Genomic DNA, 27,627 nt, shown 5'->3' on the forward strand with positions numbered 1-27,627 from the left:
CCTTGGGCACCACCTTCCATGCTGTGGTGTGGTAAAGACAGGAGCCACCTGATTTAAAAAAAAAATGAACTCCCTTAAAAACACCACCACAATGCTGCATCTAGCCCTGTGGTGGGCTCTATAACCATTGAATGACTCTACCCCCAGCCTTCTATACACTTATTCCTGCCACACATGGCCCACTTAAGTTCTGTCCTGTATGTGATCCCCTTGGTAAGATTGCAGCCCTGTTGAAAATACACCCCAGCTCTGCTTCTCTCAGCCTTTTCTGGGGGATTTTAGTGCTAGCCTGTTCCCTGTAGGTTAGAAAATGTGGGGGGCTAATTCCCCCAGCAGTTCCCCTTGGGACAGTGAGGGCGTTTTCTGCTAATTCCAGACTTTCTATTGTCTCTTAACAAGGATTTCAGTCTGTCTCCCAGTAGGTATTTTGGGGGAAGGGTTGCAGGGCAACAGTCTAAAAGGCTTTCTGGGCCAAAGCTCTCAAGTGCAAGGGTGAAGTCCCATCCTGTCATGGGGGAAGAGGGTCAGTACCAACCTTATCTCCCAGGCAAAGCCGGCCCTGCTGCTTGTCTCACTGGAATCAGGTGCCTTGTGTCTGCTCTGGGAGCTGGCAGCAGGGTAGGGAGGCCTAGGGTCTGCTATAGGTAGCCTCATTTTAGCCTCGGACGGCTGCCTTCACCTGGATAAGGACCCCAAACCTGTAGGAGTTGCCATATTACTCTGAAACATATCCCCTCGGATCCCTGGTCCAGCTCTTGCCAAGGGGCCAGTACCCGTGGCCTCTCCCTCCCGCTGCCGAGCCGGCGCTGGCTGCCTGGCATGACCCCAGCCTGGAGGGGGTTCCCGGGCTCGCTTCCCAGCGCAGGGGAGCTAGGAGCGACCGGGGCCGGACCCAGCAGCCCCTCCTCCGCCTTCCCTTGTGCGGCCGGCTGGCGGGAGCCCGAGCCGGGGGCAGCGGGAACGGCCTGAGCTCCGTCCCGCAGCCCCCCGCGCTCTGGAGCCCGTTCCCCCGCCAGGCTCTCGGGAAGCGGCGAGCCCCGGCGCGGAGCTGCCCGGGGGCAGCGGGTGGAGGCCGCAAGGGGGCAGCGGCCGCCCCGCGCCGGGGGCGCTGCCCGCGGAGCCCCGGGCGCTGGGGAGGGCAACACGCGGCGGAGCCGGGAGGCCCCGCCCGGGCCGCTGGCGGCGGCGGCGGCGGCGGCGGCGGCGGGGGGGGGCCGCGGGGCTGCCGCTCAGCTGACGGGCGAGTCCAAGTGCCGAGGGGCCGGGGCGGCTCCCCGCCCTGTGCCGGCTCCAGGCCCCTCCTCCCCCTTCCCCGCCACCAGGTGGTTCCGCCCCCGCCCCCCGGAGCGGCCGGGCGGGGCTCCAGCGTCGGAGAGGAGCGGCCGGGAAGGAGAGAGGAGGCGGCGGGGACGGAGCGGTGCCCGCGCCCCCGAAGACCCGCGCCCCGGAGCACGGCGGCCCGCGCCGGCCCCCGCCCGAGGCACACGCGCCCCGCCCCGCGGCTCCGGCGGGATGAGCGGCGGCGAGCTCGCAGGTGGGAGGCGGCCGGGCTCGGGGTCGCCCCCCCGCGCCGATCGCTCTCCCCCCGCCTCTCCCCCTGCCGGTGCCAGCCCCGGCCCCCCCGGCCCCGAGGAGGTGAGGCGGGCGGCGGGGAGGGAGCGCTGGGCGCCCGGGCTGTGGGGGCGGGGAAGGCTCGGGCTGCCGGGGAGGGGGCTCCATGTGCTGTCCGGGGGGCTCTGCCCCGTGGGGGGGAGGCAGGGGCCTGCTGGTGCCGGGGGCTCGGGGGGGGACCCTGTGTGCCAGGCTCTGGGGGGAGGAGCGGCGTGGCGTGGCTGGCCGGGCGGGGGGGGAGGCTGCGTGCCAAGCTCTGGAGTGGGGGGCAGGGTTCCGTGGGCCGGGCTGAGGCGCGGGCGATCTGGGCGGGGGGCTGCGTGCCACGCTCTGGAGACGGGAGCCGGACTCAGCCGTGTGCCGGGCTGGGGGGGCGCTGTGGGCTGGGGGGGTGGGGGAGAACCTATGTGGGAGGATAGGGCTTGCGTGTCTGGCTGGGAGCTGTGAAGTGGGGGGCTGTGTGCGGGGGGGGTGGGGGAGAAGGCGGCGGGGGGGGGCTGTGTGCGGGGGGGGTGGGGGAGAAGGCGGCGGGGGGGGCTGTGTGCGGGGGGGGTGGGGGAGAAGGCGGAGGGGGGGGCTGTGTGCGGGGGGGGTGGGGAGAAGGCGGAGGGGGGGGGCTGTGTGCGGGGGGGGTGGGGGAGAAGGCGGAGGGGGGGGCTCTTTGTGTGCGGGGCTAGGCTTTGGGGGGGAGGTGGGGGACCAGCGGGGCCAAGCCGGCCGGGGAGGGGGCGGAGTGCGCTGGTCCGGGTTTTGCGGGGAGGCAGGAGGGTTGCGTGCCGGGGGGCTCTGGGGAGAGCTGTGTGCCGGGGCGGGTGGAGGCTCTGGGGGGCTGTTCACTGGAGGGGCTGTGTGCCGGGGGTGTATCTGAGGGGTGGGCGGCTGTTTACCCGGGGGGGCTCTGAGGGGCTGTGTGTCTGGGGGGGCTGTTTACCGGGGGGGCTGTTTACCGGGGGGGGTGTATCTGGGGGGGGCTGTGAACCCCGAAAGGCAGTGGGTGCCGCCACACGTTTTGGGGGGGGTGTTCCGGCCCCTGCCTGCCCCCGCCCCTACTCGGCTCCCTCCGGAGGATCCGCCGGGCCGCTCCTGCGGCGGGGAGTGACCCCGTGGGGGGCCGGCTCAGGGCAGGACCGGCAGCGCTGCGCGGGCGCCATCTTGGGCGGGATCAGATGTCGGGGGAGGGACCCCCCCGCCCTTGGACTCCTCGCTCCATCTCGGGCTCTGGGCCGAGGGCGGCTCGGGGGCTGCTCCTCATGGAAGCGCCGGGCTCGGGCTCAGCCTGTCTCCATCCTCCATAATGGGACTCCTCCGTTGGGGACCTCTGCCCTGGCCGGGCGGGCTCCCGGGTGGATCGCGCTTGGGTGCCGCAGCTAACAGGCTTTTCCACTGCCTGCCCCTTCCGCAGGAGGTGTCAGCTATGTGGGGGCGGCGGGTGTAGGTCTGGGCACTGGGAGCACGTGGGGATAAGCTTTGGGCAGTGTGTGTGTGTGAGGGGGGAGGTCTGGGCATTGGGAGAAGAGTGTGTGGCTGAGGGTAGTCAGCTTTCTGTAGCCCTGGGCATGCTCTTTCCTTCAGGCCAGTAACTCTGACAGGAGTGAGGGTGGGACGCTCCTCCCACCCACCATAGGCAATAAAGGCTTTTCCCCCCTGCTCCCCAGGGGGCAGGTGCCCTCCCTATGGCTGGAAGTGATTGCCCTTCTAGCCATTGGGGAAGAGGGGTGGTTGGGTGGAGACAGACCTCTGGGGGTGGGATGTGACCACACCCCAGAAATTCCAGGCTTCCCTCAGTGTTTATCCTGCACTTCCCCTTCTGCTGTTTGGGGTACAGCCCTTCAGAGTTGGGAGTGAGGGGCTGGAGAGTTGGCCTTTCTGGTAGTGCCAAGTGTTAGATGCTTGCAGACCAGCAGGGAGGGGGCCTCCAAGCTGCTGGTTTTGACTCGGGCTCAGCCATTTTTCACTGGCCTTGGGTGGCTGGCATGGACTGCCTGGCTGAAGTAAATGGCAGCACTGTGCCCATATGGCCTATCCCCAGTCAGTCAGATAAGTGCCCCTGTGCTGGCTGGGATTGGCTGCAGTGCTTTCATTTCCCTTCCTCTTGAAGGAGGTGGGTGCAAGAGGCTGTTCTGTGCAGGACCCTGGAGTTCCGTAATAGGCAACTTGATTGTCCCGAGAGGAAACTCTTCCCAGGTGCCCCTGCCATTGTGGCACAGATGTTTTGATTCCCCTCCATAGAGCTGTAGACTCCGGGATCAGGGCAGGATGTTTCCCTAGAGTCCAATGCTCAAGGCTTTGTCTGAACTCTCCTGTGTTAATTGTGTAGGGGCCCGTTATCCTTTCCATTGGATCTCAGAGCAGGATTTCCTTAGGCACTGAACATGGTCCCTACCACAAACACCCCAGTCCTGAGACTGCAGATAAATGGAGCTCATTGCTGGGGGCTCTTCCACAACTTTGGGGGATTCACCCTATTTAGAAACCTTGTAGAAACTCAATATTCAAATATTTTTGTATTATAGTTCCTTTCTACACATTGTGTGCAGGTAGATTTGATGTAGTGGGGATGCCTGTATGGGTTATGGCTGCAGGTTCTGGGTGTATTTTTGACGGGGACTATCTAGGCACAATGAATGTATGGGTTGGTTTGGGAGAAAGGAGGGTCGCCTGGGTGGGCTGGGCACTGCAGGCTTCTGTGGTGGAGTTTGGACAGTCTGGGACTGTGCTGGTTGGTTGTGGGGAATGTTGCTCAGGCATTCCAGGGCTGTATGTGCTGGACGTGTAATGGAGTTGCTTGGTGGCTGGTGTTGCACACACAGTCCTTTCTGACTCCCACAATGGCACCTTGTAGCATAAGATTTGGTCATTGCCAGCTTGGCCTTTAACTACAGACAATGTTTGGTCACATTTTTTTCCAGCCATCAAGTCTGAGGCTGGAGGTAGAGACTCTAATCAATAAAATGTCATTCTTTGCAGCCGCCACAGAAAAGACAAAGAACCGTGGAGGACTTCAACCAGTTCTGCACCTTCGTGCTGGCCTATGCTGGCTACATCCCCTACCCCGAGGAGGTAAAACAGATTGGTGTGTGCGTTGTGTCATTGTTTAGTGTTGTGTGAAGGGGCCAATGTCCTGGGAGACAGACCTGGCACCTCTTCTTTCTTTCTTGGCATTGAGGTTTGGGGACTTCCTGCTATGTCATTTCTCCTGCTCATGTCTTCTTCTCTCCCCCAGTCACTCCAAGAACACCACATCTGTGGTGTGGTCTTGTGCAGATCCTATGTGCTTTTCTTTGTCCTTCTTGCAGAATGAACCCTGGACCCTTGGAGGCAGCATGAGTCCCCAGAACAGCACAGGCAGCACTCAGGACAGTGACAGCTGGGCCTCATCCCATTCCTCTGATTCCCAAGTCCTGCCAGATGAGGGGAGGATCAGGAACGCCAAGTACAAAGGGGGCAACCTGTTCCTGAACTGCCCTGACTTCCCCAGCAGTTTCTATGCAGCCCGACCCCAGCAAACCAAGAAGAAGAAACTGTCTGCAAAGAAGCTCATCTTGGATCAAGAGATGGAACAGAAGATGACACTGGCTGGCACGAAGAATTTAAGTGATGTTCAACCGCAGAGGAGAGAGTCGGCTGTACTAGAGGAGCAGGCGCCTTACGTAATGGCAAAATGTCTCGAGTCCTTGGTTGTCCCAGCTGGTGAGCTCCGCCCCAAGTCCCTGCTGGAGGAGTTCATGAAGGAAGAAAAGGATTGGACACAAGGGGTTCAGGGGAGTGAGGTGCCAGTAGGAGGCTATTTTCGACCAAAGGAGCAGGAATCATGCCCTGAGGAGAGGAGGAGCTCCAGCTGTCAGAATACCTTGGATCAAAGCAAAGAGGAGGAGGGTACAAGCAGTGTCCGCTCCCAGCTCAATTGTAAGCTTCCAAACTAGTTTGTATGAGGAGTGTGGAGGGGTCTGTAGGAAAATGGGGAAGATGTCCCTGGTCTGGATAGGTGGTTATGTCAATGCTTTGTTCTCACTGCAAAGCTGCATTGTGTTCCAATGCCCAGTACCTTGCTTTCTTCCAGGTGGAGGAACTGTAGGTTCACTGGCTTTGTGGGGAGCCCACAGCTACTGGAGTCCTAGCCTCACCCAATAAGAGGTGAAGTAGGGGAACTGCAAAGTACAGAATCTAGGTGTTGGGCCTCAGCTTGTCAGAGTCTTTATTTCCCCTGGTGCAAACCGTGCTGGAGCCAGAGTCCAGACTCATTCTTCAGCTTGGGAGACTCTCTCAAACTAAGCATCTGACTGGTTTGAATTGCTCTTTTTCCTTTTGCAGCTTCACCTGTAGAATTCATGGTGGCACCTCCCAACACCAAATCAGAAGGTGAGTGGGACCCCATTATGTGTGGTACTGGTAGCCTCTCTAGCACAGGGAGCTGGGAGTCCTGCTTTGCTGCTGGTTTTCTTCCTGAGATGGGGGGGGGATTGAACCAAACAGAGGGGAATGCAGGCCAGTGTAGGACAGGCCTGGGTTTTCTTCAGAGCTGATCGCTAATCATCTGTGGGGGGTCAGTGCTGATCCCTATAGGCCTTCATGCCCCTGGGACAATGTATATTGCCTTCCCCTGCATGCATAATCTTATGCTATAAACTGGATTTGTCTGGCATTTTCTGATGGAGGTCTGTCTCTTTCCTGCCCAGAGGATGATGCTTGGGACCTGATAACCTGCTTCTGCCTGAAGCCCTTTGCAGGGAGACCCATGATAGAGTGTAACGAATGCACCACCTGGATCCATCTATCTTGTGCCAAGATTCGCAAATCCAACGTGCCTGAGGTCTTCATCTGCCAGAGATGCCGTGACGCCAAACAGGAGATCCGTCGCTCAAACCGAGCCAGGACAGTGCCCCGCAAACGCTTCTGTGACTGATTCTCTCCCCTAGAGACATGGTGATTGTGGGTGGGGGCCCTTTGTTCTAAGACTATAGCCCAAGTTGGCTAGACAATCGATACACAGTGACCATAGGAGGCCGGTGGCACTGGAAAGGGGGAGCATTTTTGCTGGGCATGCCCCCTGTACTTCCAACTCTAGGAAGCTGGCATGTTGAGACTCAATCTTTCTCTTGTGGGGGTCATGTAAACTATGCAGTTGAGACATCAGTTTTGCAAATGCAGTGGGGTCCAGCAAGAGAAGTGTGTCTCTGAATGGAATCCAGTGCAGTAGGTCAGCCAGAAACCTGCCTGTTGTCTCACAAACAGGGCTCAGTGCTTTTCCCCCAGGCACTCCAGGAGAGCCTACTCCAAGTAGTTTCCCTCTGGTATGGTGGCTGCTTAGACTTATCCCACTGGTGTCCAATTCCTTTCCTGACAACCTCTTAAGAGTGAGTTTAGTGCTGGTGAAAGTTGTCACCTGGCTAGCGCCCCCCTGACTAATGTCCTCTTTAATCTGGGCTGTATCTGCTTTGTTGAGTGCACAAGCTTCTCCCTCTACAAACCATGCTCTGGAGTGACACCCTCTCGGGGAGGAAAAGGAAGTTGTCCTCTGTGCTGTCATGGCCCCTCAATTATAGTGAGGTGAACACCTGAGTTGAGCACCCTGCCTTCAAACTTGCTTCATGTGAGTAAGCAAAGAGTAGCTCCTTGATCTGAGTGCACTCACTAGCTCCAGAGGTTTGGAAGAGAGGGGCAGTGTGCAGTTACTGTAAATATTAATGGAGTGACTGTAAATAATTTGTAACAGATGTTTAGAAAATTATAAAACAATTCTTGCTAAACTGTAAAATGGAATCCTCTGCTCCCAAACTTCCAGTTGCACTGTAGTCTCCTGTATGAGGGGATTTAAGGAGTTGTGGCAGGAGACCAAAACAGTTTTGGGGGGGAACCCTTGGAAACTCATGAGGGAGAGGGTGAGGCCACAGGCAGACCCTAAGCAAAAGCAGATCTCATCCTCTGGGAATGGCTCTCAAGACTTCCCCTACTGTTCTGCACTGGGCTGTCTCCCAGGAAGCATCTTTGGTGAAGGTGTGGTGGATGATGTGAACAAAGTCCTGACAGAGCAGAAAGAAAGTGAAGCTTCTGTCTGAATTGTCCAGTCCCCTAAAGAATTCTGTGTTAGCCATCTAGGCTCCTCAGTAAAGTTTGGGGAATGTTAGTGTCTCAGACAGATTAAGGGGTCTTTTGCTTTGAGCCTCATCCACTATGCAAATTGCTGCCTCTTAGATTGGATGTGCCTGCTATGAGCACACCTTTGTTTCTAGACAGGATACTTGGTCTTCTGTCTCCCTTGCCTCAGGGAGGACATGGCTGAGCTGGCTGGTCTCTAGGGGCTCCACATGCACTAAGTATTAGATTCCATCTTCTAATTCTCCTTGTATACCCCCCACCAAAGAACCAGACCCATGTGCCTTCTGCATTTAATATGCTGCTCCCCCTGTGCTGGAGGCACTTGATTTAGTCATATAAACTGCAGGTGTGCTGACTCCTGTGCTACATGTTGGTACTGAGCTGGGCCTCTGCTGCTTGGGGTGACTGAGGGGTGTGGGGAGATGAAAGGAACCTAAGATCACAATTCCTCTCTATTTTTCCAAACTTGTGTACTCAGCTGCCATGAGACATCATCAGTCAGCAATGTCCCTCTCCTGTAGGGGGAAATCTAGGCCCCTGAAATGCTTTACACTTTTATAGTTTGTAGTAACTTTTATTGAAATTATGTAAAATACAAATTCTTAAGAGTGTGGGTGGAATAATATGTATATAATAAAGTACTTTTGCCATAATCCTTGTGGCCTTATTGTTTCATGACCTTACCTGTAACTCCCCCTCAGGGGTAAGTTTCTGTGACTATTTCCTTTGGCTGTGCTGGGGGTATAGCTGCTAGCCCTATCATTTTTACTATGGAGTCATCTTTGACAATTGGGTGGATGCTGGGGAATTAAAAGTCCAAAGCAGAGTACAAGCCTGCTGCTCTGGGGAAGTAGGTGGTGTTAACTCAGGGACGTTGAGTGAACAGAAATGTAGAATGAGTAGGTAAGAGCACCAGGGCTCTCAGATGGGTCAGGCATGGACACAGTCTCCCCCTTGGAAAGGTGAGAATCAGATTTTAGTACCCTAGGATTAGACCATATGTGCTAGTCAGGTGCAGTGAGAGATTCTAGTTAGGACTGATGAAATCTTTCCTCATCTGTGATGCAATGCACGATTGATTACATGGTAGTGGTCTGACACCAATGGTGCTGTAGAAAAGAAAATTATGGAAATGGAGCATCTCCCTCACCTAAGGGAAAGTATCCCTTCAATGGTGGGAGACAGGCACAACCCCAGGCTACCACACTTCTGAGCATATCTGTGGAAGCAGCTCAAAACACCAACCCTCTCTGCAACTAGACACCCCACACATGCCTTATCCTGGCCTCTGTGGTTACTTAGAAATCAAGCTCTAGCCTCTTCTAAAAAATCACACAAAAATACACCCTAAAATGAATGTTTTGTTTAGATTACTTTTAGTTTCTAAAACAGGATCAATTTGAACAAAACAGTGATCTCATACACCAAGGCAAGTTATGTACATGACATGGTCTGCTACTAGAGAAATAAATTTGCATTAAAAAAAAGTTGGGATCTCTCCTGGTTGTGGTGGTACTTGCATCACCCTTGAAAAGTTAACTGATGGTGTTTTCTTCTTGAGTTTGCAGGAAGAGTAGCTCTGAGATGTAAGCTCCTTCCCTCACATTCACATGGGGGCAAGACTGATGCTAAAACCGAATACTTTAAATATAAAATTAGCCTGTTAAACAATCAGCAATTAAGCTCACTCTGGGAAAGAAGGGTGGGAGTGAATATAAGATGGCAGCATGGGAAAAAACAGCTTTGTGTGATGCTGCAGTGACGATAAGGCACATAAGTTTAGTTACTCCCTAAAGCAGGGGTTCTCAAACTGGGAGTCAGGAGCCCTTGGGGGGTCACAAGCTGTCAGCCTCCAACCCAACCCCCACTTTACCTACAGCATTTATAATGGTGTTAATACATGAAGTGTATTTATTAAATGGGGGGGTCATACTCAGAGGCTTCCTATGTGAAAGGTCACCAGTACAAAAGTGAGAATCATACCTTACATTTTATCTTCAAGCCTGCCACTGACAGCAGCAAGGATTCCTTGGTGGACTAAAATTCAAGTTTAGTCCTGAACATTTACTCCAGACCATTAAATGGAACCCAGCCCCCTCCAGAGTGAGTAACAACCCAACATATTTCCCCAGAGATCTGGTAATCTGAACTTGTTTGCACACACATGGAAGCATCAAATGCCAAAAGTATTTGTTCTGCAGTAGGACAGAACCATTAAATCATTGTCTCTCAGTAGGAGACAAAGGCAGATACTATCCTGGCCCCCATGGACCTTACAATCTAAAGAAGGAAGAGTCTAGGCTCAGCAGGCATGTTCTAGATCCCATAGTTCTGCTAGGGCAGAACCAGAGATAGTCCATTAATCCATCATGGCATCTGGTGGAGTCAGAAGTCCCTGGTGGGGTAGTGGCCAGATGTCCCCATTACTTTATTCTACCTGAGCCCAGACTGAGTTGCTTCTCTTCTCCTCCAGGTGGGGAATCACAGCCTCCATGTAGAACTTCTCCAGCTTGGGCTCAGTTCTCTCCCAGAACCCTGCATCAAAATCCACAGAGGTGATGACTGTATCTTTGTTGGTGTGAACCACGAAGTCAGCCTTGTCAAAGCCAGTTGTTGCCAGCTGGCACTGCACCTGAGTGTAGTAGGGATGGTTTCTCTTCAAGGAGTAGGACTCATCATCCACTTCCAGGCAGAAGGCTTTGTCCTTACAGGCCTCTTTCACTGTCTTGTCTTTGTGCTTATAGGGACACTTGACCTCCAGCAGCTTCCCCGTATCTGCTTCTCTGACAATTCCATCTGGGCTGGCTGCGAGCCACTCCTTCCCTTGGTGAATGAAGAGGCCACACTCCTCCACCTTCACAGGCCTACCTGTCCTCTTGGACTGCAGCTCTTCATATGCCTGCACTGCCTTTTTCTCATGTTGGGTGCCCCAGGACATGGCTGGTGTCTGCACTTTGGAACCAGAGCTCACCACAGCCTTGAGGTAAGACTGGGGCACCTCTGAGCTCTTGCCATTGACAAACTTGCTGTTAGCAATCCTGGGTGCAACTGAGGCCGTGATGCGGTTTTCCTGCCACTCAAACCACTTGGGATTATCTCTCTGGCCCCGAGTTTCCCTCTCCACTTTCACCACATCTTCTGTTGTCAGCAGGGAAGGAAATTTGCTTGCTTTGCCCTGGCCAGTGGTATTGGCCCGAGAGCAACTGGATTGATTCCTTTCCAGGCAGGGGTCGACACCGGCAGGTGCTTTAGCTGTTGTGGAGCAGGGTTTCCTTCCACTAGTCACTGAGGGGTTCTTAGCTGTCACTCTGTAGCTTATCTTGGTGTCTCCTTGATCACTGCCATGTGCTGCAGTGGCCCTTGATTGGGAAGAGCTTTGCCCAGCTCTTCTGGCAGTGGTGCTGCTGGTTGGCTTGTCTGTCTGTGCCCTGCTGCTACCTGAACTCCCAGCAGCCTGAGCACTCTTCAGTCGGCTGGCTGTGGGTGTTGTCTTGGCTTGGGTGGAGGAGGCAGAGGAACAGGGTGCAGCTGGGGTGGCTTTGGGCATAGTTGCAGCCTGACAAGGTAAGGCTGTGCTGTCAGGGTTTTTCCTGGGTCTCCCCATTGTTCAGTGTCAGGGGTCACGCTGTGTGGGCACAAGAGAAAGGTGAGTGTACAACCCTAGACCAGATTGTTTCCTGGCTCTGGCAGAAGCCTCTGTGCTTGAGTCTCCAGGAGGATTACACATCCCTTCTCTCCCCCTGTAGGCAGGACACCCTGCAGCCCTCTGCAAGAATGTGTCTATCTCCATATTAAGTTGTTATGAAACCTCTGCCCCTATGCAAGCCCCTTTGCCAGGCTGTGGTGTCTGCCAAGCAAGCCAGGATGTAAGGAGCATGCAAGTGCATCAATGCCCTCTCTTTATCGCTCTTTAAGGCTGTGTTATGTCTGACCTCCTTGCAGCAAGCTGGTTCTTGGGGCCTGCAACTCTACAGTATGCATGGTTCTGGCCCAATGAAGCCAGCCCAGAACTGAACTGGAGCTTGAGCCAGAGAGGGTTCAGGGAAGGAGTAGGTATCAGCTAGAGCTGTCCCATGGGAGCTGGAGCTGTGATGGATTTGGGGGGACGTAATGCAACAGCTAAATGTGCAAGTTTAGAGAGATGTCTGAGTCATTGTGAATCCCATTGTTTTGTGAACACCTTTTGTTATTGAAAACTTCATATCACTACAGCTCATTAGAACACGCATTTTGTAGCACAGCCTTGACAGTTAGTGGACAAACTGAGAAGTTGAGAGTAATCAAGGAACATCAACACTCAATGAGGCTTTCCTACTGGAACAATGGATTTTCTACTGGTAGGGCCGTTGACTGAATGGGTCTCTACACAATCTGAGGGGGCGGGGAGCTCAAATCTAGACCTCTTCCTATCTTGCAGCACTGTTTTATAATTGGTGCTTCTTTAAGCAAGGGAGGCCAGCCCTTTCCACTACCAGCAGCAACAGGAACAGACCAGAAGGCAGTGAAAAGTGCACAAGGACTCAGACCAAACCCAGGACTTGCAGACCAGCAGGAACTGCATTCATGCGCTTGTTGTCCACAGGTCTGTTACTCTTAACAAGTACAAGATTTTTGTAAGAACTCTTTAAAATCTCAAAGCCCAATAACATAGTAATATTTCCTTCAATTTTCAGGCTTACCAACCTTCACCTTTAGGTGCAATGCTAACCACAGCAGTGGCAACCTGCGGGGCAAAGGCCTCCACAGAGATTCTCTGTCCAATCTGGAAGAAATACAAAAGAGAAACAGTAGGAATTAAGATCAAGAAAGTATATTTCCATGATGCAGAGGGACAAACTGATGCAGAGAGTGAAGTGACTTGGCCAAGGCTGTTTGAGAGCAGGTGTCTGTGCCAGGAATGGAACTGATTTCTTGTTTCCTCGTCCAGAGGTACTTTTACCTGTCCAAGCTGCTTCTAACCACACTGTACTGATTATTAAACAAAGACACTTGAGAGTAAATTAGAGGCTCCTGGAGCAAAGACTCCCTCTATGCTGGCCTATGAAGGGTCATGCCCAGCTACAGTGCTAGGTAAAAAGACACAGAGGGGATTAGTGCTTCTCAGAGCCCCAAAGCAACAAACCAAGCCATAGCAAATACTCAATTGCTTCCTGGGAGAACCAGGTCTCTGCATCTGCTCCACTATGAAAGGCCCACTTACTACATCACTTCTCAGAAATCAAGCCTCTGAAATTATGGATGCCCTGGGATTTCACTTCCCTTTCTGGTAGTAAGAGTTAAGAGCCAACAGCAGAGTCCCCTTTAGCAAACATGCCTCTGCCTGCCTCTCCTCCATACAAGGGAACTTTCGATTTGGAAGGGTTGATAGTCAATTTCACTAGTTCTCAGGGAGTGGTGTTAGCATGAACTATTGACCTGGCAATAATGAACATTGTTATTAAAGAACTGAAAGGCTGTAACCACTATATTTACAATTAAAGTGTACCTGATCCCCCAAGTAACTCCAGCCATTCTCCTGTCCTCCACCCCCATGTAAGGGCCTTTACTCTCATATCCTGGTTTTCTTTCCAGTTTAGTGGCTCAACTGGGGCTTTTGGATGCCAGTGTCAAATTTGCAAACAGGCCCACCTGTTTATTTCATGTTAATCTTTAGAATGGTGAAGTTTTCTTGGGATCACATGTGACACCCACTCTTTGCCACCCTAATATTAGCTTCTCCCTCCAGGTTTCTCACTGGTGCCAGCCTGTCTTCCCAACTGCAGTGCCAGGATTAGGACACAACAAAATGGTCAAATGCCCGTGACTCAAGTAGTCCCTTCTGCCAACAAGTCCGGGCACATTGGTCAGAATGGCTTGACCTGCTCTAGTCTGCGTCCATGGGAGAGACGGTCAGGGGAAGGGGGTTTATTTATGCCTCACTCTGCAGCTGCAAATCACAAAGCAGCCAAAAGTGAATTTTTCAGGATTACACGCCGCCCCCCCCCACCGCTTCTTCAAAACAAGCCTGTCTCCAGCATACCCCCCCCCAGCAGGGAACGGAGCCCGTCTCAACCCAGTCCCACGCAGGCAGCGGAGACAAGCGCCCACCCCGCACTGCGGGAAACCAAATCCACCCCCTGGGGGGCGCGCTTCCCCCCCCCCCCGCCGCCGCCAGCGACTGGCGCCAGCGTCCGTCCACACGGCTGAAAGGGACCCGCGGCGGAGTCACTCCCGCTCGCGCTCCGGAGTCACTCCCGCTCGCGCTCCGGCGCTGAAAAGAGCCGTGCAGACGGAGCCCAGCCCCCAGCCCCCCCCGCGCCCGGTTCGGAGCCCAGGCTCGGGCCCGAACAGCCCCCCGGCTCCGGGCCGGGCCCCCGCCCCCACCTGAGGCGAAAGCCCGGGCCGCTCGCACACGAAGCGACGGGCGGGCCGGACCAGCGCAGCTCCGGACGGCGCGCGCCCCTCAGCGCAGCTAACGACAGCCCCAGCCGCGCGCCCGCCGGCGAGGCTCTTCAAGTAGCCCCGCGGAGCCAATCAGCGACAGTCGCCGCCTCTCCTTTTCTTTCTTTAAAACACAAAAGAATGAGCGGGATGGCCCGACCAATCAGGGGCCTCCGCTCACTTTCTTAAAACGTCCTCGCAGGCCATTGGCTGCGAGGTAGAAGCGGGGGCGGGGCAGGGTGGAAGCACAACAAAACAGCCCAGAGGAAAAGGGGGCCATGGGTTTGCAGGAAAAAAGCCGGTAGCTTAACCGCCCGCGTCACGTGACCACTCCGCTCTCTCCCCCCCCCCCCCCCAGTCCCCAGTCAGGGGCGCGCAACCCACCGCCTGGGAGCGGGAGAGGGGCGCGCTGTCAGTGTGCGTGGGGGGAGGGGTTAGGTCTAGGCAGCAGGGTAGAGGGGGCACTGAGCGGGGCAGTGGGGTTACTGTTCAGTAGCGGGGTGAGCTCTCTTCCTCAAGCCACTAACTCAGCTGGGAGCGAGGTTTGGGGGGGGTGGGATGCGCTGTCCAACCTTCCCCTGTCCCCAATGGTTGGCTCCTCTCACCCTTTGCCTGAGTTTAGTGCTGGTGAAAGGTGTCAGGGAGGTTAGGCCCAGAGGCTATGGGCCTCTTTCAATATAGCAGATACAGCCCAGATCGGAGGGCAAGCTTCTCCCTCTGCACACCATGCCCTGGAGTAACACCCTCTAAGGGGGTGGAAAGGAAGTTGTCCTCTCTGCTGTTATGGCCAATCAATGTCAAATGTGGTGATTTGCCCTAGGACCTGAATTGAGCACTCCCTCCTGTAAACTCGTTTCACCCGGACTAAGCAAAGGGTAGCCCCTATCTGATCTGACAGCACTCACTAGCTCCAGAGGTGGTGAGCAGAGTGAAGTTACTGTAAATAATTTGTAAAAGACATTTAGAAAAGTATAAAACCGTTCTTGTTAAACCGTAAAATGGAGTCCTCTCTGCTCTGGAACTTCCAGCTGCACTGAAGTCTCTTGCACGGAGACCAAAACAGTTAGTTAGCAGGGGTAGTTCAGAAAATTCATGGGAGGGGGAAGAGGGAAAGTCCACAGGCAGCAGAGAATAAGTAAAACCACCCTGGGCAAAAGCAGATCAATCTCAACCCCTTGAAATGGCTCTCGGGTATTCCCCTTCTGCTGCTGGGCTGCCTGCCAGGAAGCATTCTTCATAAAAGTTTGGTGGATGATGGGAACCAAGTCCTGAGAGAGCAGGAAACAGGTGAGGCTTCTATTTCTGAACTGTCCTCTCCCCTGAATAATTCTCAGGTTTTGGCAATCTTGGCTCCTCAGTCAAATTTGGGGACTGTTAGTGCCTCATACAGACTGGGGGTCTTGTGCCTTGAACCTCATCTGCTATGCAAATTGCTGGCCCTTGAATGGGATATGCTGACTATGGAGTTTCTAGACAGGGTATTTGGTCTTCTGTCTTCCTCTCTCTTCTTCAGGGGGAGGTAGGATGATCAGATGTCCCGATTTTATAGGGACAGTCCTGATATCTGGGGCTTTTTCTTATATAGGCACCTATTACCCCCCACCCCCGTTTCTGATTTTTCACACTTGTTATCTGGTCACCCTAGGCGGAGGACACAACTGAGCTGGTTGGTCTCTTCGGAGCTCCACATGCACTAAGAATCAGATCCCATTTTCTAATTCTTCTTTACTGTCCTCCTCCCCCACAGAACAAGACCCATGTACCTTTTGCACCTTCTGTGCTGCATTTCAAAGACTCCACTCCTCTTGTGTTGGAGGCCCTTGGTTTAGTCATATGATTGCAGGTGTACTGATGCTTGTTCATAGGGGATTTATGCTGATACTGAGTTGGACCTGTTTTTTGGGGTCATCAGGGACATGGAGGGGTAGGGGACATGGAAGGAACCTAAGATCACAATTCCACCCTTATTTTTCTAAAGGGTTTTTTTCATACTTGTGCATTTGGCTCCCATGTGACCACTTATTGGGGGGAAGGGCATATGGGCGATCTTCCCCTCACTCAGCAATCCCCCGCATTGGGAGGGTTCACTCCCTGTACCCGTCTCCTGCAGTGGGAAACCTAGGCCCATGAAATACTTTACACTTTTATAGTTTGTAGTCACGTTTTTATTGAAATTATGTAAAATAACAAATTCTGGTCCTTGCCCTGTGGAGTGTGGCTGGAGTAATATGTATATAATATAGTACTTTTGCAATAATCGTTGTGGCCTTGTCTTGGTTTCATAGCCTCGCCTCTAATCCCACTTGGGGGTGAGTGTCCCTGAATCTCAACTTTGACTGAGAACGCAGTGGGTGGGAATGGTCCCTTGCCATGTCTTTTCTACCATGGCTCACAGTCTTCATTGGGAGTTTGGTGGATCCTGGGGAGTTAAAAATCCAAAGCATGGAAGAAAGAGTCTGTCTACATGTGTTTGAAGAGTACAAGTCTCTTGCCCTGCGAAAGAAAGAGTTGTGGAAGTGCAAGGGTGAGTAAAAGTAGGCAGAATGAGGTGAAATTGAGCAAACAAACATAGGGTAAAGAGTAGGGAGAACACCAGGGCTCTGAACTAGATCAGGCTCAGATGCAGTCTCCCAGTGGAAAAGGTAGGAGACAGTAAGCTGGGGTACTAAAATCTCAGACTAGAATGTATCTGCTAGCCACAGGCTGAGAGAGAGATAGGACTGATGGCATTTTCCCCCCATCTGTGATGTAAGCAGCTGAAAACAGGTCTCATCTAGGGTCTTGGGAGTGAAATTACCACTGTTTTTTTTATTACTATTTGAGATGTGCACAGCCCTATTGATTACAAGGGTGGTGGTGGTAGCCTTGGGCTGTGAGGAACTCTGGAAATGGGGGAATTCCAACACCCACTGAAAGCACCAGTTCAACCATGGGAGAAACTGGGAGGCAGGCACAACCCCATGGTACAAGGCCCATATGTTAATACAAGCAGCTCAAACTGGGTGTCCTGTTCTTGTGTGTGTGAGCAGACACCCACTCCTGGTAATGAGCCCCTCTGTTGCAGTGCCCTATCCAGACCCCCTGGCTTAATTGTAGCTCCACAACTGGTTCCCTCTACAAATCACAAGAGAATCACCCAAAGTGAATATTTTATTTAGACACTTGTAGTTTCCAAAACAGGAGCAACTGAAATTAACCAAAGCAGTGATTTCAAAGACATAGGCTACTCTACATACTGCTGGGACACACATGGCAGAGTCAGCTATTGAAGAAATAAACTTTAATTTAAAAAAAAGTATCTGGGGAATCTCACGGTTGTGTAGTTATACTTGGTTCAGATTTGAAAGGTTAATTGATGGATGCAGTGTTGTCTTCCTGCATCTGCAGACAGCCTGACATAGTAGCTCTGAGATGTAACCCCTTCCCCCAAATTCTCATGGGGTCCTATTGGGTTCAGGGGAAGCAGGTGGGCATAAGTCCACCCATGACTGAAGACCCCTCAGAGAAAACCTGGATTTGTGCTGGAAATGGCCCAACTTGATGATCACTTTAGATAAGCTATTACCAGCAGGACAGTGGGGTGGGAGGAGGTATTGTTTCATATTCTCTGTGTGTATATAAAGTCTGCTGCAGTTTCCACGATATGCATCCGATGAAGTGAGCTGTAGCTCACGAAAGCTCATGCTCAAATAAATTGGTTAGTCTCTAAGGTGCCACAAGTACTCCTTTTCTTTTTGTGAATACAGACTAACACGGCTGTTACTCTGAAACCCCTCAGAGAATGGAACAGAAATAGGCCCCACAGTCGCAGAGAACCCCCTCAGCCAACATCCTCTCCCTGGTGTTATAGATGCCCACTTTCGCCATCACTAGGAAGTTGACGAAGAGGTCCCATGACTTTGTGGGGCCACAGATTGGGTGTGTAGATGAGAAGGTGGGAGAAAACGCAAAAGTGGGTCCAAGAGGAGCCAGAAAAGAGGCCGCAACCTGGTGCACACAAGCCGGGGTCTCCCTCATGCCACAAAAGGGACAGGCAGCAGGGATGGGGTGAACCGCATCAGGTACACGCCTGTGCTCATGGTTCACATTCTCATGGGGTAATGGGTGGACTCCAAACCCTACTAACATGTTAGGGGGCTTATTCCTTCACCCACTTATTTCCCTGGTCCTTCTTGCATGAAAAGAGAGCAACAATACCCGAAGTCCAAAGGTGCAAACAATTCGATGTTTATTGGGGTGAACTTACAGCAAGCCATGATTCCAGTTTCCTTCCTTAGTGTCCCCCTTCCCAGCTCTGACACCACAGAGCCTTACACCTGTGTCTCTGGCTAAGGGCAGAAATGGGAACAAACATGATTCCAATTTCCCCACCCCCATTCCCTGTTCCTATTTCTGCCCTTAGCTAAACATGATTCCAATTTCCCCACCCCCATTCCCCCCCACACCCCACTCACTTCCTGATTGACTGCAGACTATATAATAAAACTTGAGTTCTGCTTAGCTATACCTTAACCAATCATTTTCCTAAAAGAAAAGGAGTACTTGTGGCACCTTAGAGACTATTGGTTAGTCTCTAAGGTGCCACAAGTACTCCTTTTCTTTTTGTGAATACAGACTAACACGGCTGTTACTCTGAAACCAATCATTTTCCTGAAATTTAACTAACCAATCCTAACATATTGTAACATGATTATGTAACCACTTATATCCCACCACCTTAATTAGTTTACACCCAGCAAAATTAATTATACAGCCGACAGAAACAATCACAGAACCAGACAGAGATTATACAGACAAACAACAGCAAAGTGGGAACTATAATGACAAAACAATACAGAAGTGAGGATTTCACATCCCAGCTATTGATAAGTGAGTTCTTGCCAGACAGGATGCTATCAAACTAAGTTTCCTTTTACATTTTCTAGGCACTTCCCTTTCTCTGGAGGTGATAGGCACTATCAGGACAGGATTGTATTCCTAACAGCCCAATAGCACCTTATTTCAATGTGACTAGTTTGGAATGTGAGGATGTGACCATTTGCTTCCCAGCTTATGGCTGCCTCTGCTGCTTAGCCAAAGATCTTCGCCTAAGCACAGGGCCTCAGACTGTCACAGTAAGAGAAGGACCTTACACTGGCAGACAGTGATTTTGATTCTTTCTTTTATACCCCTAACTAGCCAAGTGATAAGAATACACCTGAATTCTTAGAGTATAGGCCTTTACAGACAGGCCTGAATATCTATATCCTAACATAACACTTTAAATGTAAGCAGTTAACTGCTGATCATTTTGACAGACTGTGGGAAAGAGGTTGTGAGGGAAGATGGCAAGAGAAGAAACAGCAGTCCATCTAAAGCAGAACACATTATCCCTTTGTCTGATGCTGAATTGACAATGCGGCCCATAATTACAAGTTCAGTTACCCCTTAAAGTCCATACCTTTTGTTTGATCTTTGGCAAACCTGCTATCGACAGCAGCAAGAATTCCTTGGTAGACTAAAATTCAAGTTTAGTCTTGAATTTACACCCCAGACCATTAAATGGAATCCAGTCCCCTCCCCAGACAACCTTGAACTATGCAGTTTTGTTGTAACCATGTTGGTCCCAGGATATGAGAGACAAGATTGGTGAGATTATCTCACCCATCTTCTTCTCTAAAACCTGAACTAGACCATTTCACAGACAGACCAACTTATTTCCCTAGAGATGGGATACTTTGCAGCAGCTGCCAGGCTCTGGAATAAGAAGTTTAAAAGAGGGCAGATGTTGAGAGAACAGTGAAGTTGTCTACACAGACAGGGAATCAGTTCAGTCCCAGAGCACTAAATGCCAAGGGCTGAGACAGAACCAGAAAATCATTCCCTGTGTCTCCACTCCTGTATGAGACAAAGAGAGATACAATCCTTGCCCCGTGGAGCTTACAATCTTAATAGGAAGGAAGAGTCCAGTCTCAAGCAATGTCTATATTACAGCCACTACAGCAACACTGGAGAAGTGCTGCAGCTGTACTGAAGATAGTTCCTACACTGAGCAGTAACTAGCTCATTAAAAGACCTAGCCATGTCTACACTGGAGGTTAGGTAGACCTATCTAAACCATTTAGGGAACAAATGTAGCTAGTTAGATCTAATTTTTAAATGTAGACCAGGACTCCGCAGGCATCATGTTCTAGATCCCATAGTTCTGCTGTGGCAGAACCAGAGAGAGTCCATTAAATTACTATCATGGCATCTGGTGAAGACAGAAGTCCCTGGTGGGGTAGTGGCCAGATGTCCCCATTACTTTATTCTTCCCTAGCCCAAACTGAATTGCTTCTCTTCTCCTCTAGGTGGGGAATCACAGCCTCCATGTAGAACTTCTCCAGCTTGGGCTCAGTTCTCTCCCAGAACACTGCATCAAAGTCCACTGAGGTGATGACTGTATCTTTGTTGGTGTGAACCACGAAGTCAGCACTGTCAAAGCCTGTTGTTGCCAGCTGGCACTGCACCTGAGTGTAGTAGGGATGGTTTCTCTTCAAGGAGTAGGACTCACCATCCACTTCCAGGCAGAAGGCTTTGTCCTTACAGGCCTCTTTCACTGTCTTGTCTCTGTGCTTATAGGGACACTTGACCTCCAGCAGCCCCAGTAGCTTCCCTGTATCTGCTTCTCTGATAATTCCATCTGGGCTGGCTGCGAGCCACTCCTTCTCTTGGTGAATGAAGAGGCCACACTCCTCCACCTTCACGGGCCTACCTGTCCTCCTGGATTGGAGCTCCTCATATGCCTGAACTGCCTTTTTCTCGTTTTGGGTGCCCCAGGACATGGCTGGTGTCTGCACTTTGGAACCAGAGCTCACCACGGCCTTAAGGTAAGACTGGGGCACCTCTGAGCTCTTGCCATTGACAAACTTGCTGTTAGCAATCCTGGGTGCGACTGAGGCCGTGATGCGGTTTTTCCGCCACTCATACCACTTGGGATTGTCCCTCTGGCCCCGGGTTTCCCTCTCCACTTTCACCACATCTTCTGTTGTCAGCAGGGAAGGAAATTTGCTTTCTTTGCCCCGGCCAGTGGTATTGGCCCGAGAGCAACTGGATTGATTCCTTTCCAGGCAGGGGTCGACACCGGCAGGTGCTTTAGCTGTTGTGGAGCAGGGTTTCCTTCCACTAGTCACTGAGGGGTTCTTAGCTGTCACTCTGTAGCTTATCTTGGTGTCTCCTTGATCACTGCCATGTGCTGCAGTGGCCCTTGATTGGGAAGAGCTTTGCCCAGCTCTTCTGGCAGTGGTGCTGCTGGTTGGCTTGTCTGTCTGTGCCCTGCTGCTACCTGAACTCCCAGCAGCCTGAGCACTCTTCAGTCGGCTGGCTGTGGGTGTTGTCTTGGCCTGGGTGGAGAAGGCAGAGGAACGAGGTGCTGCTGGGGTGGCTTTGGGCACAGTTGCAGCCTGGCGAGGTGAGGCTGTGCTGTCAGGGTTTTCCCTGGGTCTCCCCATTGTTCAGTGTCAGGGGTCACGCTGTGTGGGCACAAGAGAAAGGTGAGTGTATATCTCTAGACTAGGTTGGTTTCCTGGCTCTGGCCGCTGTGCTTGAGGCTTCAGGAGGATTACGTCCCTTCTCTCCCCATGTAGGCAGGACTCCCTGCTGCCCTCTGCAAGAATTTGTCTGTATCTCCATATTAAGCTGTTATGACACTTTTGTCTCTGTTCTGTCCCTATGCAAATCCCTTCCCCAGGCTGTGGTATCTGCCGGGGAGTGGTCATGCAAATACATCAATGCCCCACCCATCCCTTTATTCCTCTTCTTTAAGGCTGTGTGATGTCTGGCCTCCCTGCAGCAAGCTGGTTCTTGGGGCCTGCAACTCCACAGTATGCATGGCTCTGACCCAATGAAGCCAGCCCAGAACTGAACTGGAGCTGACCCAGAGAGGGGTCAGAGAAGGGCTGGGTATCAAGCTAGGGCTGTCTCATGAGAGCTGGAGCTGTGATGAATGGGAGGGGATGTAATGTAATAATAGCTGGTGTGAAAGTTTAGGGAGATGTCTGAGTCATTAATTCCATTTTGCTTTGTTTGGTGAATGTAACTTTGACTAGAGTTTAGAACAGGGGTGAGCAAACTATGGCCCGGGGGCCACATCTGGCCCTTCAGATGTTTTAATCTGACCCTCGAGCTCCGGCTAGGGAACGGGGTCTGGGGCTTGCCCCACTCCACATGTGCTGTGGCTCTGCACAGCTCCTGGAAGCAGAGGCATGTCCCCGCTCTGGCTCCTATGTGTAGATGTAGGCAGGGGGCTCCACACGTTGCCCCTGCCCCAACTCCCGCCCCCACAGCTCCCACTGACGGGGAACTACTATCATGGCATCTGGTGAAGACAGAAGTCCCTGGTGGCCAGAAAGTGCGGCCAATGGGAGCTGCAGGGGCAGCACCTTTGGATGGGGCAGCATGCAGAGCTGCCTGGACGCGACTCTGCGTAGGAGCCAGAGGGGGGACATGCCGCTTCTTCCGGAAGCTGCTTGATTTAAGCACCACCCGGAGCCTGCAACCCTGACCCCCTCATGAGCCCCAACTCCCAGCCCTGATCCCCCTCCCACCCTCTGAACCCCTCAGTCCAAGACAGAGCACCCTCCTGCACCCCCAACTCCTCAGCCCGAGCCCCACCCCAGAGCCTGCACCCCCAGCTGGAGCCCCCACCCTCCCCACACACTCCAACCCACTGTCCCAAACCGGAGCCCCCTCCTGCACCCTGAACTCTGGCCGGATCCCAGAGCCCGCACCCCCAGCTGGAGCCCTCACCCCCTCCTGCACCCCAACTCCCAATTTCGTGAGCATTCATGGCCCAGCATACAATTTCCACACCCAGATGTGGCCCTTGGGCCAAAAAGTTTGCCCACCCCTGGTTTAGAGCATCCATTTTGTAGCACAGCCTTGACATCTAGTGGACAGACTGTATCTGAAAAGCTGAGAGAGCAATTGAGGGCCATCAGCATTGACTGTTTTATATGGGGTGCTTCTCTAAGCAAGGGAGGCCGTTCTATTGCCAGGCCTAAGGAATAAGACCCAACCCAGGAGTCACAGAGGTGGTAAGATCAGACAAATGGGTATTGTGTTCAGGAGTTTGATTTCCACACATCCGTAACTCTCTTGTGCTTTTAAAGAGTAAAGTATTTGTGCTTAAGAAATTCCTTTGCTAAGCCTGTTTTCATTGCTTTAGTGCCACATTGACCCTGAAGGGTTTAACTAGAAAACCAGAGCTCCCAGAGCCCATGAACTCTGGGGAAAATGTGACTAAACAACTGGGGGGACTGGGTGGGTTGTGCCACTGTTTTCAGGATTCAGAGTAACAGCCGTGTTAGTGCTGTAGCTCACGAAAGCTTATGCTCAAATAAATTGGTTAGTCTCTAAGGTGCCACAAGTACTCCTTTTCTGTTTTCAGGATGTTAAGAAAGGTCTCAGAAATAGGATCTGTACCTGGGAGTATGCCTGAAATACCGAGAGCTGTCTCTATCCAAATCCAGGGGCTCAGAAACATGTGGGATTCAGTGGTTGAATCCAATCACAAGAGACTGGTGATCATCCAGAGAGTGGGTCTGGGCCAGATTCTAACAGCTGATTCTTTCCATCTTGAAAGTGCTGCCCAAATACTAAAAAGAGAAACGCCAACTGCTTGGTCCCACACTCTAGATATTTGTAAAAACTCTTTAAAATCCCAATAGTAACATTTCCCTAAATTTTTAAACCAACCAATCTTTACCCGTAGCGTGTGCAACTCTAACACAGCAACAGAAGTGCTAACCTGCAGGGCCAAGGCCTCCACGGAGATTCACTGTCCAATCTGCAAGAAATGCAAAAGAGAAACAGCAGGAATTAGGGTCAAGTAAGCTCCTTTTACTAGTCCAAGCTGCCGCTGATCACATCTTTCAACCTGCTTAAAGGAAGTGTGCACTGGATTGTTCATTAAGTAAAGAAGCTCCAGAGAATATATTATTAGAGGCTCCTGGGGTAGAGACTCCCTCTCTGCTGGCCTATGAAGAAGGTTCATGCCTAGCTGCAGTGCTGTGTATATAGAGATAAACGGGATTAGAGTGCTTCAGAGCCCCAAAGTAACAAACAGAGCCATGGAAAATGCCCAATCTCCTCCTGTGTGTTTACGCAACCTTGAAAGGCCCACTTGCTACACGATTCTTTTCGGAAATCAAAGCACTGAAATGATGAGTGCTCTGGGATTTCACTTCTCTTTTTGGCAGGAAAAGTTATTAAAAGCCAACAGCAGAATCCCATTCAGCAAACATGCCCCAGTTTGCCTCTCTTCAATTCTGGGGAACCTTAGATTTGGAAGGACTGATAGTCAATTTCACCAGTTCTGGGGCTGAGGGTTAGCTTAAGGGGTGGCATGAACACTCTTGACATGGTAATTATGAACTTTTAAAAGACTGTAATTAAAGAACTGAAAAATTGTAACCACTATTTTGACATGCCCCTGAGTAACCCTCCAGCCATTATCCTGTCCTCTGCCCCGATTTTAAAACCTTATATTCTGGCTCTCCAGTTTAGTGGCTTGGTTGGGTTTTGGGGCAGTGTCATTTTGCAAACAGGCCCAGCTGTTTATTTCATGATAATCTTCAGAATGGTGAAATTTTCTTGGGATCAAATGGTGACACCATGCTTTTTTATAGCTCTAAAACTGACTTCCCCCTCCATGTTTCTCTCACTGGTCCCACCCTGTCTTTCCAGCTGCAGTGCCAGGATTATGACAAGACAAAATGTTCAGATTCCAGTGACTCAAATAGTCCCTTCTGCCAACAAGTCCGGGCATATCTGTCAGGATGACTTGAACTGCTCTAGTCTGCATCCATGTGTGTGACTGTCAGGGGAAGGTGGTTTATTTATTCCTCACTCTGCAGTTGTAATTCACAGAGCATCCAAATATGAATTTTTCATGATTACACTCTACCACCCCCACCCCCATAGGCTCTTCAAAACAAGCCTATTAGCTTAAAAGTGAAACTTGTTCCCTGGTTGAAATACAGCCCCCAAGCAGGCTTATTCCTAATGCAGTACATGTTAACTGAGCAAACCTCTGCCAACCATCTGTGGGTTTCTGTAAACCACCCTCTGCCCCTGAAGGATAGAGGGGTTGTAGTGATAAGTTAGATTTCATTTCGAGCACCCTCCCGGTCTGTGAATTATAATTCATAAAGTGCTAGAGCCAAGGAGGGGCCATGGACAGCTTAAGGGAGTGGAGCCTTTGGCCTGTAGGTCATCACTGATCTCAGACCCACAGGCATCTACAGCATACCCCCAGCATACCCCCCCCCGGAGGGGATTCAGCCCCTACCCTACCCCGCCCCCCGGCAGGGAACCCAGCCCCTACGCCACCCCGCCCCCCAACATTCCCCCTGGTGGGAAACCCAGTCCCCACCCCACCCCGCCCCCCGGCAAGGAACCCAGCCCCTACCCAGCCCCGCCCCCCGGCAGGGAACCCAGCTCCTACGCCACCCCGCCACCCAACATTCCCCCTGGTGGGAAACCCAGTCCCCACCCCACCCCACCCCGCCCCGCCCCCCGGCAAGGAACCCAGCCCCTACCCCGCCCCCCAGCAAGGAACCCAGCCCCTACCCCGCCCCCCAACATTCCCCCTGGCGGGAAACCCAGTCCCCACCCCACCCCGCCCCCCGGCAAGGAACCCAGCCCCTACCCCGCCCCCCAACATTCCCCTGGTGGGAAACCCACCCCGCCCCCCAACATTCCCCCTGGCGGGAAACCCAGTCCCTACCCCACCCCGCCCCCCGGCAAGGAACCCAGCCCCTACCCCGCCCCCCAACATTCCCCCTGGCGGGAAACCCAGTCCCCACCCCACCCCGCCCCCCGGCAAGGAACCCAGCCCCTACCCCGCCCCCCAACATTCCCCCTGGCGGGAAACCCAGTCCCCACCCCGTCCCCCGGCAAGGAACCCAGCCCCTACCCCGCCCCCGAACATTCCCCCTGGCGGGAAACCCAGTCCCCACCCCACCCCCCGGCAAGGAACCCAGCCCCTACCCCGCCCCCGAACATTCCCCCTGGCGGGAAACCCAGTCCCCACCCCACCCCCCGGCAAGGAACCCAGCCCCTACCCCGCCCCCCAACATTCCCCCTGGCGGGAAACCCAGTCCCCACCCCGCCCCCCAACATTCCCCCTGGCGGGAAACCCAGTCCCCACCCCGCCCCCCGGCAAGGAACCCAGCCCCTACCCCGCCCCCCAACATTCCCCCTGGTGGGAAACCCACCCCGCCCCCCAACATTCCCCCTGGCGGGAAACCCAGTCCCCACCCCACCCCGCCCCCCGGCAAGGAACCCAGCCCCTACCCCGCCCCCCAACATTCCCCCTGGCGGGAAACCCAGTCCCCACCCCGTCCCCCGGCAAGGAACCCAGCCCCTACCCCGCCCCCGAACATTCCCCCTGGCGGGAAACCCAGTCCCCACCCCACCCCCCGGCAAGGAACCCAGCCCCTACCCCGCCCCCGAACATTCCCCCTGGCGGGAAACCCAGTCCCCACCCCACCCCCCGGCAAGGAACCCAGCCCCTACCCCGCCCCCCAACATTCCCCCTGGCGGGAAACCCAGTCCCCACCCCGCCCCCCAACATTCCCCCTGGCGGGAAACCCAGTCCCCACCCCGTCCCCCGGCAAGGAACCCAGCCCCTACCCCGCCCCCGAACATTCCCCTGGTGGGAAACCCACCCCGCCCCCCAACATTCCCCCTGGCGGGAAACCCAGCCCCCGCCCGGCCAGGAAACCCGGAACGTAGCCCCCCGGGCCCGCACCGCCACACTTCCTCACCCAACACCCGGACGGCGTCGTCAATTTCTCTTGAGAACTTGTTTGCTCCGCCCCGGCTCCTTCCCCCGCTCCAAGGGCGGGTGATGGGAGGAGCTGGGGGAGGGGCGGGAAGGCCGCCGCCTTAGAGCTGGGAGTTCGGCGGGGGGGGCGTGGCGTGGCGACGGGGGAGGGGCCATGGCGGGGGGGGATTGGCAGAGGAAAGAGCTGTGGCCCGGGGAGGGGCAGTTGGGGGAGGGCAGTGGCAGGAGGATGGGGGGGCAGTTGTCAGTGGGAAGGGCTGTGGCACAAGGGGGTGGGGGAGTTGGGAGAGGGAGGGGCCGTGAGACAGGGATGGAGGGGGTTGGGAGAAGGCGGGAGGGAGCATGTCACAGGGAAGGGGCAGTTGGGGGAGGGCAGTGGCAGGAGGATGGGGGGGCAGTTGTCAGTGGGAAGGGCTGTGGCACAAGGGGGTGGGGGAGTTGGGAGAGGGAGGGGCCGTGAGACAGGGATGGAGGGGGTTGGGAGAAGGCGGGAGGGAGCATGTCACAGGGAAGGGGCAGTTGGGGGAGGGCAGTGGCAGGAGGATGGGGGGGCAGTTGTCAGTGGGAAGGGCTGTGGCACAAGGGGGTGGGGGAGTTGGGAGAGGGAGGGGCCGTGAGACAGGGATGGAGGGGGTTGGGAGAAGGCGGGAGGGAGCATGTCACAGGGAAGGGGCAGTTGGGGGAGGGCAGTG

General features: G+C 53.5%; 2 protein-coding genes across 6 annotated transcripts; one reads left to right on the forward strand and one right to left on the reverse strand.

Moving 5' to 3' along the window:
- Positions 1 to 2,635: 2,635 nt before the first annotated feature.
- On the forward strand, positions 2,636 to 8,360 carry LOC140917105 (PHD finger protein 13). The gene is made up of 5 exons (XM_073359197.2): positions 2,636 to 3,016; positions 4,579 to 4,671; positions 4,908 to 5,517; positions 5,923 to 5,970; positions 6,288 to 8,360. Exons 1-5 carry the CDS (start codon positions 2,906 to 2,908, stop codon positions 6,512 to 6,514), a joined length of 1,089 nt encoding a protein of 362 aa, XP_073215298.2. The 5' UTR covers positions 2,636 to 2,905; the 3' UTR covers positions 6,515 to 8,360.
- On the reverse strand, positions 8,285 to 26,999 carry LOC140917104 (uncharacterized). Of its 5 annotated transcripts, none has more exons than XM_073359196.2 (4): positions 26,916 to 26,999; positions 23,852 to 23,932; positions 12,391 to 12,469; positions 8,285 to 11,332 (listed from the first exon to the last, which is right to left on the reverse strand). In XM_073359196.2, exon 4 carries the CDS (start codon positions 11,309 to 11,311, stop codon positions 10,136 to 10,138), a length of 1,176 nt encoding a protein of 391 aa, XP_073215297.1. In that variant the 5' UTR covers positions 11,312 to 11,332; positions 12,391 to 12,469; positions 23,852 to 23,932; positions 26,916 to 26,999; the 3' UTR covers positions 8,285 to 10,135. The 5 variants fall into 5 exon arrangements, with proteins under 5 accessions (XP_073215297.1, XP_073215295.1, XP_073215294.2 ...); XM_073359193.2 differs by lacking the exons at positions 8,285 to 11,332; positions 12,391 to 12,469 and adding exons at positions 18,743 to 21,617; positions 23,569 to 23,741 and having other exon boundaries at positions 23,894 to 23,932; XM_073359194.2 differs by lacking the exons at positions 23,852 to 23,932; positions 26,916 to 26,999 and adding an exon at positions 14,071 to 14,225 and having other exon boundaries at positions 8,286 to 11,332; positions 12,387 to 12,469.
- Between the last annotated feature and the right edge of the window lie 628 nt (positions 27,000 to 27,627).

This window comes from Lepidochelys kempii, chromosome 9 (assembly GCF_965140285.1).
Source record: "Lepidochelys kempii isolate rLepKem1 chromosome 9, rLepKem1.hap1, whole genome shotgun sequence".
In the NCBI taxonomy this organism is placed as follows: domain Eukaryota; kingdom Metazoa; phylum Chordata; order Testudines; family Cheloniidae; genus Lepidochelys; species Lepidochelys kempii.